The 12,106-nt window shown below is 38.1% G+C and overlaps 1 protein-coding gene across 1 annotated transcript in view; it reads right to left on the reverse strand.

Moving 5' to 3' along the window:
• NIPAL2 (NIPA like domain containing 2) overlaps positions 1-12,106 on the reverse strand; it is a 72,225-nt gene that overhangs the window by 1,183 nt on the left and 58,936 nt on the right. The window contains exons 7-10 of the mRNA XM_007457160.1: positions 7,486-7,621; positions 5,462-5,550; positions 1,520-1,583; positions 308-402 (exon numbers count right to left, since the gene is read on the reverse strand). Coding sequence (XP_007457222.1) covers positions 308-402; positions 1,520-1,583; positions 5,462-5,550; positions 7,486-7,621 — 384 coding nt within the window. The remainder of the gene's footprint in view (positions 1-307; positions 403-1,519; positions 1,584-5,461; positions 5,551-7,485; positions 7,622-12,106) is intronic.

Consider the following 12,106-nt stretch of genomic DNA (forward strand, 5'->3'; position numbering starts at 1 on the left):
TGCCACTCCTACTCCTTTCCCTACCCTTTTCCAATTTAAAGAAACCTATAAAGGAAATTTGCAACATCACCCAAATCAAGAAAACAGGATCAGTTCTTTTCTAACCCCAGCGTTCTGTGCAAAGCCAATATTCAAATAAATGATTATTAACATTTAAGCTATCACCTCTGGTTTCATCATTAAATGTACATGTTTTTGAGGGTAAGAATTATGTTTTATATTAATTTTACACCCCAAATCATACCAGCAATGGTTAATTTATAAGGATAAAATTTTCTATTCTAAATTAAGGAATATACAGTTTTACCAGGGACGTGTCCAATATCAACGTAAGACTGTGGCAGATGTTCCTTTCCTCGATTTCTTGTGACCAAAACCACACCAAGGAATGACAGAACACACCTGTAAGAATAATGGTAATAAAGAACACAAGATCACTGAAAGAACTCACAGTGTTAAATAACTGAATTCCATATTCTACATGATGACATACATTCCACTGGTTTTATTCTTTCTGTTTCTCATGGTAAGCTGCCTAGAACTTGTCTTAATTGCTGCAGCCAATAATATTTGTCCCCAAAACCAAGACCTGGGCAGCTTCCAATAAGTCTCTGCTTCAGGTTTTTACCATCTGGAGGCTAATTTAGGCTCTAAACCCTTTGGGTAGACACTAGGTCTCATTTTCTATCCATGCATGCCCAGACTCATTACTGGCATGCAACACGAGCAAAAAATAATTTATTCTTTAATTTTCTAAGATATTTTGTTGTCCTTGGCCATAAGAATAGTCATAGTTTCCAGATCCCAGAAGTTTAGCCTCGCCCAAAAATCTTATGAGATTGAATTCTCAAGATAGATGATTTTCTACACTGAAAATAGTCTGGGCTCAAGTTTGCATAACAATGGTCATGCAGGATACCACATCAAGAAGCAACTAAGCATTCATAGAGTGCCAGCTGGAACCAATGGAAGAATTGATACATTGGCGATATTCTGTCAAAGTTCTGCTCTCTGTTTGCCAGAATGCCAGCAATGACTGTCCTCCAAACCTCTAGGCAGGGTTAAAGCTGGGCACCCAGACACAAGAGAGGGATGGCACCAATCCGATGTTATTAGGTCCAAAGGTAGGGATCTGCCCCAGTCTCGGCCTTTTGTTCTAGGCGATCCTAGAGGCATCTGTGGTTCCCTGATTGAGATCTAACCTAGGGATTCCCAAGGGTGGGGTAAGTCTGATAGAGTATAAAAATGTGGAGTAGCTGCAAGGGCCAGTGGATTTACCTTGACTTTGGCTGGAACAGAAAATCCCCAATGTTTCAGAACCCTCAGAGAGGTACTTAAATCACAAAGACCCTGAGCCCTGGGTAGGGTGTTAAGTTGAAAAATATGTTTCTTTTAGGAGCTTGGGGAACTGATGTTTCTTATATAATTTTCCAATTTTCTATGCCTCAGGTACAATGCCAAAAATCTCACATAAAAGTAATAGGATTTCACATACCTTACTTCTGAGACATTTACTCACCCAAAAAGATATATAAATATAGTGAGAAAAGCTGCACCAAGGAATTCCTTATAAAATATGATACCTACCATAGAAATAGAAGATAACATTAATTTCAGGGTAAGAATATTTACAATAGCTACATATTGTTTTTCAAATTAATATATTAGTTTTTCTAAGTATAGTTACCCTTAAAATGCACATCCTGTAGTTTAAAAATATTTGCATGCCATACTAACATTTTCAGTGATTCCAAAAGAACACAGATTTGTAGACTTTACATAATGTAAGTATCATTATTAAAAAATCAGCACCATTAACAACTTTTGCCAACAGAAATTTCTTATCCAGTCCAAGATTTGTCCCACTGGCATGTGCAAGAAAACAAAACTCGAGTGATATTTTCCACCTACAGTTTTAAGCCTGGGGTCAGCAAGCCTGACCTGTGCCTCTGGGTGGACTCTGGGCCTTTGACACAGCGCTCGCACTTCAGGCCAGCTGCTCCCCATGCTGTGAGTCTTGGCAACGCCCTGCGGTTTGTGGGTCTGGCACATGCTCATTCAGGCACTGGAGGTTGCTGATGTGCTACCCCAGCTCCATTTCTCACTGCCAACCCCTCTCCCATCTCCTTCATCTGGTCTTTCCTTCTGGGTGAAGGGAAATGTGGATGTGTCCTTTACTCTGATGAGCTTTTCTTCTCTCCTTGTTAGTGTCAATGATTTCCTTTTGGCCTACAGTCCCAAAGCCTTCGTAGACTTTTTACTAAATAAGTTATCTTTAAATTATATATTACTTGGAATCAAATTTGTGTGTGTGTAGTGTTGGCCTTGTTACCCTGTGGACAAGTATTTATTGAGAGTCCTAAGTGCCAGCCACTGCTTAGGTGCCGCAGGTGCCACAGGGAACAAGACAGGGGCTTTCTCAGTCTGAAGTCTATCTCCTCACCTAGAGGATAAACTTCCTACAGGAATACGCCATGTCCCATTCTGATGAATATCCGTTGAATGAATCAACACTTCTGAACTACTTTTCCATGTTATTACACATTTCCTTGTGATCATTTTAATGTTTTCTTGTTATTCTGAGCTGGTGCCCCATAATATTCATTTCTTGAAGGACATTTTAAATTGTTTCAAATGTTTTGCTTTTGTAAAGTGTCAATAAACTTCTCTACATATTTTTTTCCCAGTATTTTAGGATTTTTTGTTGTCGCTTTAAGAGGAATTTCTGTTAAAACAGAGCAAAAACTAAAAAAAAGTGTAGTAAAATACACATAACATAAAATTTAGCATCCTAAACATTTTAAAGTTTACAGTGCAGTTGTGTTAAGTATACAGTCGTCACTCGGTACCCACAGGATTTGGTTGTAGGACTCCTCCGCGGACACCAAAATGTGAGGATGCTCAAGTCCCTTTTATAAAATGGCATAATATTTGCATATAACCTACACACATCCTCCACAAATACTTTAAATCATCTCTAGATTACTTATAATACCTAACACAGCGTAAATGCTATGTGAATAGTTGCTATCATGCGGCATATTAAATTTTTGCTTTTTGGAACTTTCTGGAATTTTTGAGGGGGAGGGGATATTTTCTATCCACTGTTGGTTATATCCACAGATGCAGAACTGTTGATATAGAGGGCCAACTATATTCATATTGTTGTGAAACCAATCTTCAGAACTTCTTATCTTGTGAAACTGAAACTCTATACCCATTAAACAACTTCCCCATGTCTGCCTCCCCCCAGCCCCTGGCAATCACCACTCTACTTTCCATTTCTGTAAGTCTGACTACTCTGGATACCTCATATAAGTGGAATCATACAGTATTTGTCCTTTTGTGACTGGCTTGTTTCACTTAGCATAATGTCCTCAAGGTTCATCCATGTTGTAGCATGTATCAAAAATTCTTTCCTTTTTGATGGTTGAATAATATTCCACTGTATGTATACACCACATATTCTTTATCCATTCACCTGTCAATTTATGTTGCTTCTGACATTTGGCTACTGTGAATAATGCTGCTATTAACCTAGGTGTACAAATATCTGTTTGAGCCCCTGCTTTCAATTCTTTCGGACATATACCCAGAAGTAGAATTGCTGGATCATATGGTAATTCTATGCTTAATTTTTTTGAGGAACTGCCATAGTGGCTACACCATTTTACATTCCCACTAACAGTGCACGAGGGTTCCAATTTCTTCATATACTTGCCAACACTTGTTATTTTATTTATTTATTTGCTAGTAGTCATCCTAGTGGGTGTGAAGTGGTTTTGGTTTGCATTTTCCTACTGATTAGTGATGTTGAACATCTTTTCATGTGCTTCTTGGCCAAGCACAAGTACATCTTCTTTGAAGAAATGTCTTAATCAAGTCCTTTGCCCATTTTTTAATTGGGTTATTTGTTTTTTGTTTTTGAGCTGTAGGATCAAAGAGTAGAAACATTTTTAAGGCTCTTGATAAAAACTATGAAACTCAGTTCTAGGAGGGCGGTACCATGGTACCCGACTCCACGAGAGTGCCCGCAACACTTCGGCCTTGTCAGCATTGATTACTGAGATAAAAAGAGCAAAACAAACGCTTTGCTAATTTAGCAGGCAATATATGCTATCTCATTTTCGTTTTAAGCAATACTTTTTGATGGGGGCAAAGAGGAGAAGTAAGTCAAGAAGCTTCACCTCCATTCCACACTTCAGTAACATCAGGTGAACTATTATCACTCCCGGAAAGTTCCAGCTTCCCTGATTCATCAGTTACTTGGTTTGCTAAGTATTCAGATCCAGCCCTGTTGGTCCTCCTATAAAACCTTCTTTTCAGGGGAACTACATGTTTTACACACCTTTAGCACAGTCATCTTCATTATTATGCTGTACGTCACGCCTATAAATGTTTTTGGCCTTTGTTATTTTCCTTTTTCAATATTTCTAGGGCACACAAGTGTACAATCTTTTGTTACTTTCTTTTGTCAACAAGCATAAAATGCTAAAAAGAAATAGGTGTTTTCGGATGTAATCTTTCTCTTTAAAAGTATGTTTCAATTTGGGGAAACAGAAAATGCATTAATTACATTTAAAAATTGCCCCCTGGCAGTCACCCTGTTTGCCATGAAATAAAAAAGATGTGCCCATTAGGCAACAGATAATACCTAATTACCTCCCAAATACATAAACTTTGCATTGGGAAATGAAGTCCCGATATGACAAGGTAGTAAATACATCTAATAAGCCAATGAACGAAGGTATACCAGTACCAAACTTACAAATGATACACCTGAATCTACTGTATTTTTGTTTGGACCAAGTTTCAAATTTATACTTTTTTAACACTGTTGTGTCTGACATATTTAAAAAATTGTCCATAGAAAGAAAAGAACTACAATGGTAGAAAAATAGAGGCCAGAACAGCAAAGGTAGTAGTTTCTGTTCTCATCTGTCTGGCCTTCCCTGGAACACTGGATTCACGTTTGGACCCTTCTCTCTGATGCAGGTGGTGAGCACCAGGGAGGGAAGAGTTCATCAAACGGGGGATGTTTGGTCCAGAGACAGGACACAGGAGGACCTGCGCTTTGATTATCAGGAGGGCTTGCAAGGAGAAGACTCCAGAAAGCAGAACTAAGATGAGTGCCTGGAATTCACAGGGAGGCTTACTTCAGTTCCAATACGGGAGAATACTTTCTAATAATCAGAGCTCTCCAAATTATTAGAGTGATTCAAACCAGGACTGAACTGTCTCGGGGCACAGAGAGCACTGGGGAACATTCACACAAAGTAGAAGGACCTCTCCTAGAGGATGTTATGGAGGAAGTTCAGACACTGGGCGGTAGCTAGGAGGATGTGGGCTATACATTCCTTATAACCAAAATATTCCTTGATTTTCTCATTACTCTGAGGGAGACTTCATTTATGCTGGTTATGGGGATAGAATCACCTAAGCATAGAAAGCCAAAACTCACCTGCAATAATGGCGCTGATTGTAAAGAAAGTATGGTTCATGGGCACCACCGTCGCTGTATTGTAGAGTTTTGTGGCTTGATTCAGGAGCCTAGAGCAGAAGGCACTTACTGAAGCTCTGTCTTTAAGAGACGCTCAACAATAAGTTAACAATAACATCGAGAGATGCATGTTCTTTAGCTACAACTACAAAGGGAAAGGAAGTGCAGTAAAAGGGCATTTCCAATCAGCAGTCATAGCTTATATGCATCTGATGTATGAGATCAGATGTCAGGTTTTACGGTCTGTTTAAACCAACAACAGTAACAATGAAAAGCAATTAATCATATTTGGAGGCCACAGAAGTTTGAGTTGGAAGCGATTCAAGCTGCTGGACCAGTATCACATTGGGGCTGATTCATTAGGATAGACTTTAGAACCTGTTAAATATCATATCGGGGAATGGTATAGCTATCCCTTGACATGCCACGTGCCAAGAAAGAAGATGGAGAAGTAAAGGAATGTTTAATGTTTCAAAAACAATGCTCAGCCCCTCCAGCTGCAGAGCACATGTGGGAGCTCAGCTTCCCACTTTGGCCGCCAACATGGTTCAGGTTCCCACAACTGCACTGTGCAGCCCTGTCAGGGACTAGACCTTTTCTGAAGCAGTGCATTGCATTGACATCACCTGGGCACTTTAAAAAGCACTAGTGTTTAGGTCCTATCCTAGAGCAATTGAAAAAAAAAAAATTTGTGAGCAGAGCCCAAGTGTTCCTCTATGTGTGTGTGTACATGCATGTACACACACACATGCATGTACACAGGCATGTAAGTATATATGTGCAGGTATACATATATGTACAAACAAACCTCCTCAGGTGATGAATTGTAATGGGAAGCCAGGGCTGAGAACCATGGTTCTACAGTTCTAGTGCGGTCACATAGTTCTAGGGCGAGAGGTGCAGGGACTGAAACAAGGGTGATAGGAATGTAGTTTACCTTCAGTTGTATCTGGCTTTTAAATTCGTGAAGCAGAGTTTAAAGATGATGATGCTAATCACTAAATTCTGAAAGCTATTGAAACTGTACCGAGTAATTCAGAAGAGAGATGAAACAAAGCAGTTTCATGATTCAAGTGTTAGATACACGCTTGGTCTTATAAACAAACAAAAGAAACAGTCTGTTTATGACAAATGAAACAGTGACAGAACATTGGATTTCTCCGGTAACACACTCCTTGCAACAGGGTCCATGTTCAACCCGTAACAATTGGACTTGACTTCTAGCACCTTCCTCTCCTTCAAAATTTGGGCTTTGATTTCCTGGCTGGCACTGGGCTGGCGCTCCTGCATAGCATTTTGGGGTAAACAGAAAACTTTCTGGTGGACTCAGGAGAACCTAGCAGCAAAGGCAAAATCATGATGTGAAATGGAGGGGAAGAGATTGGAGCAGATGGAGGTGGGGGGAGAGAAGAGCAGAAATTAAAAATGTTCCATGTTACCACTGTGAGGCCCCAAGAGAAATGTAAAACAATCATTCTGCAATCCCGTGGGTGCAAAGAGAAATCTGGCTAAAGATGCAAAGTTTTGGGGAAAGGATTTCCCTCCCGGCCAAACGTCTGGTTTTGTCCATCTCTGGGCAATTAATGAGTATGAGCTAAGAAATGAAGGTGAAGGGTTCATGTATTTCCTATATTTAGAATGAAACCCTGGATGTGGACCTGCCCCTTTGATTTATTGCTAATGACAACCTGTGTGCGATGGATATTAATTACAAGCAGAAGAGCATCAGGAAAGTATCAAAGTGCACTTAGCTGGATTATGGCCACACTTTAGAACTCACAAAACATGAAGGCAACGCTTCGTAGAAACCTATTATTGGATGTGAAGGATAAAGCCAGGGATATTGGCTGAGGATAAGCATAGACCCCTCACCCTTAGAAATCAGTTGCATCTAATTTTAATTATCATCTGAGGCCAATAAAGATTAATGCTCAGAGAAGCACAGGAATGTTGAAAGGGCAGTGAGTATGTAAGAGCTAACTTACTTGACTTGGAAAACACAAGATGCTATCATGATGACAAACATGATATAGAAGATGGGATAAGTTAGTTGCATTTTATCCATCACAGAAAAAGCGATCATGCCTGAGACGGCTTTTACTGAAATAACAGTCAATGAGGCTGAAAAAGAAAACACAAAACACAAATAAAACACATATCTGAGATAGAATTACAAATAAGTATCTTAACTTTACATGGTAGAGTAGTAAATACCCCTATTATGCTTTAAGAATGAAGACTGCCCTGAGAGGTGTAGGGTAGGTTGTGATGCCAGCCAAGCAGTAGTCCTGTTGCTCAAGCTGTGGCCTTTCCATTTGCTTAAATCAGCTAAAGATCTGCTGTGTGACTGAGTGCTTATCTTTGGAGCAAGATGCTTATTTTCCAGCCCTCACTGTTGAAAGGATGCTGTGGAGGTTATAATTACTAGTAGATGGGAAAGGAAGAAAACAATGAAGGGAGGGGATAAGAAAAGGCAGATTGCCCATGTGACATTAATGGGAAAATAACTATTAAACTATACTGAAAAAGTTTAAAGCCAAATAGATGAGAAGACTGGAAAGTGAAAAGCAACTCACTCCGTGAGTTTACTAAGAGTTGTACTAAGTCTATGTATGAGCCCTTTTGTTAGTAAACGCCTAGAAGTTCTCATTAAAAATATTTTTTGACAAGGACGTTAATAGTAAGCAGGGCAGAGCTGAGTATTCATGTCTCAGAGTCAACCCTAAATCTAAGATTTACATAAGCAATGTCTGTTTATTTTCTATGCTAAAAGACGAACTTATCACTATGAGAACAAGTTTCTCATATGTTTCAAACAGCAATGAGGAAAAAGTGATTTGATAAGGTTATGTTAGAATGAAAGCAAGGAAGAATTTTCTGGAAACACAGTGTTTCTGTAGGAAGAAGAGAGTGTTTTCTTTTTGCCTTAGGTCTCTCGAAACTACTGTTGCATATAATTCCATAATTTAGCTGAAACCCACAGAAAGTTAAAAAATAATTTTTACATGAAATCAAATATCTGTAAGTCAAAGGCAGTGTGAAGAAGAAATACTGTCTTTGATCTGCTTGGTCGCAATATATCTGAGCTTTATTCCTTTTAGCTTTTGAAAAGGATATATATATGTGTATATATATATATATATATATATATATATATATATATATAATGTTTAAAATAGCAGGTGATGGCCAACTAGGATAAGCCTAGTTTTCTAAAAACTAAAAATATACTTTGACTTGAAGGATACCAGGGCACACTTCCAAATTAGGCATTTTCCTTCTGTTAAAAGTCATAATTAACAGAGGAGCCCAGGTGATAAATTCTAAAAACAAACTCCCAGTCTGAACAAAGAGGCCCTTACAGCTGGGCCGTTCTTCACCTTAAATGCTTTTTGACTTGGTCATTTTACATATTTTCTATAGATTATGAAAATAGTCATATTTTAGCTAATCTAGAAATGTAAAATATCTATAGACATGTATGTCACTTGATGGTTTAAGTTTATAAGGTTAGCTCTTGAGGGACCTTGATTTCCTCCTAAACACTTGGCTTGAAATTAGAGCACGATGTGGTGATGGGCTTGTGGTCTGAACAGCCAGGTTTCCAAAAGAGATCATTCACGGAGAAAGAGTTGAACACATTGTTCCCTTCGCCTCAGAACCTCAGGGTTGCAAAGCCCACCTAATTCAACCACCATCTGATGTTAAATTTACTTAAACACAAAACAAAAACAAAACTAGAATTCTTTATTAAACAGCTAAACCAACTATCAGTTGCTAGAGTTAATCACTATATTTTCAAAGCACGCAGGATCACCACCTGATTAATCACTGTTTATTGTATTTCTAAGCTGGTGTTGAGTACTTCTAAGTTTTTTTGAGGGCCGGGGTGGCTAATGAGGATGGGTGGGAATACCAGATTGTAATGCAGTATCATTCTAATGCTGTAGATATAAAAGTAGAAAGTACTTACATATGCACAGAAAAAATGGCTAGAAGAAACTACATCAAGATACTATCAGTGGCTCTCTCTAGGCAATGGGATTATGAATAAACTTTAAACTCATTTTTTTTAAACTATAAAAAGTATACATGCCCATTTACAAAAATTTGGAAAGTGCAGAAAAGTCTGGAAAGAAAAATAAAAATCACCTGTAATCTCAACACTCATCCCCAAATCATTTTTAACATTTGAGACTCTTTGTAGTTATTTTTCTATCGCTAAGCACAAATATATTATAACATGTGAATCATACAGTATATACTACTTAGGAACCAATTTTCCATCACCATTAAGTATTTTCTATGCCAGTAACTATTCTTCTAAAGTATGATTTTTATTGGCTGGAGAGTAAGCCTTTGTATGAATGGGAATGCCTTTTGGGAATTCCTTACTCTTGGATATTTTGATTGTATCAGTTTTTTGGGTATTAAAAATGAAACTGTGATGAATATCCTTGAATACAAATCTTGGTATATCATTCTGCCAATTTCTGTAGGAAAATCACCTAAAGGGCAATTACTGTGTTGACAGCCACTGTTCTTCTGAAATCTATTGGTAAACTATCTTCTACAGAGGACCAGACACACTCCCATAATATCACGCTGCAGTGCTGAATTATATGAATTTTTATATTAAAATATTTTATATTTTATAGTTTCTTGTTGTCTTTCTCTGTTTTCTTAATTCTCAGCAGTAGACATGTATTGCTTTCATCATTATAACAGTACGATTTTTGCCCAACATGAATTATGCTGACCCATGTTTAAAAGTCAGCCTTCTCAGTTTATTCCTAGTTCTTCCTTAGAACTGATTCTTGGGTTTATTTATCGATCCATTGCTTTTCTGCTTTCTATTTCATTAATTTTTGCCTTTATCTTTACTAATTGCCCCTTTCTGCTTGCCTCAGCTTTATTTCCGTGCTTTTTTCCCCTAACTTCTTGAGTTGAGTACTTAATTGACTTACATTTAAAGCAATGAATTTCCTTCTGAATACAGCATTAGTCATAAACTATAGGTTTACTATTAAGTGTTTTCATAATAATTTAAGAAATATATGCTGTAATGAAATCGTGGTTTCTGCTTTGGCCCAGCTGCAGTTTAAGCATAGTGTTTAACATTCCCAGGTGGTACGGTTTTAGTGGTTCTATTTTTGTTATTATTTTCTGTTTTATTTGACTGTGATCTGAAAACGTGGTCTGTACTATTTCAACTTCCTGGAATTTATCAAAAATTTCTTTGTGGCCAATTATAAGATCAGCTTTTGTAAATGTTACACAGGCACTTGAAAGAAGGTGTATTCTCTGCTTTCTGGATTCAGAGTTCAACCTAAGAGCTGCCAGATCAAAATTAAGCATTCAGTTTCTCTAATTTTACATACTTTTCTGTCTCCTTATTTCCATGAGCTAAGAGAAGTCTCCTACTCCTCTTGTATTTATGCTAATATAGTTTCTGAAATAGCTGCTGCCCAGTCTACTGAGGGCCCCTGTCCCCTGATGCCTCCTCCTTCCAAGCCCCAGTCCTACCCTGATTAGCAACTAAATACTAATAGGGGAGCCTCCAGGATCCTCTGTTGCATTTAGTGCTTCTGCCTTGATTTTAACTTAGATGGTAATATAATGACCTTCTCCTTTCTTTTACTTTCAATCTGAGTTACCTTGTTTAGATGAAATTTATGTATGACGTCAAAATATTTCACAACCAGCAGAGGTCAGTCAGAAAGGGTGCTGTTTCAATAACCCTTATAGAACTGAACCAGAGGAAACTGGCTGAATCCAATTTCAGAATCTTTTTCAAAATCAATATGGGAATTTTTCTGAAGTACAATTTGGAAATCTTTCTTTTTTACTTGGTAAACTTACCCCATTTACATTTATGATCAAAGCTGATATGTATGGTCTTAATTCTGTTATCTTACTTTCCTATTTAAAATTTCCTTTATTTTCAATATTTTCCTACATAATGTGCATCTTTTCTCTTAGTTTGCTTTTGTTCTCCCTACCTGGTAATTTGGAAGAAAAAAATATAAAGTTTCTTTTCTGTTCTTTTGATTAACCACATACCTGAACATGTTCTAGAGTAAATTTGTTTCTATAAGTAACTATCACAAATGCAACTCTTCCAATTCGAAGGAGAGTTGATGAAATGAAGAAATGAAACCTCCAGCACCTCATGAACATGGGAGCTGCAGCTGCCTCAAAGGTATAAATACAATGTACAAAGTTAGAGTTAACAGCATGTGATGGATGGGTCATCTTAGGCAAAGAAAGAATTATAAATAAATTTTTGAAAAGGGAATTTCCCAAATGATTAGTGAGATCTCCTAGTGTTGAGATATATATATATGTATGTATGTATGTATGTATATGTATGAGAGAGAGAGATACAGAGGAGTGGGGAGGGAGAATAGACTTAAAAAGATATAGAGGGCTGGGCTTCCCTGGTGGCGCAGTGGTTGAGAGTCTGCCTGACCCAGTCGGGGAGGATCCCACATGCCGCGGAGCGGCTGGGCCCGTGAGCCATGGCTGCTGAGCCTGTGCGTCCAGAGCCTGTGCTCCGCAACGGGAGAGGCCACAACAGTGAGAGGCCCGCGTACGGAAGAAAAA

This window comes from Lipotes vexillifer, unplaced genomic scaffold, assembly GCF_000442215.2.
Source record: "Lipotes vexillifer unplaced genomic scaffold, Lipotes_vexillifer_v1.1 scaffold376, whole genome shotgun sequence".
NCBI lineage: Eukaryota > Metazoa > Chordata > Mammalia > Artiodactyla > Lipotidae > Lipotes > Lipotes vexillifer.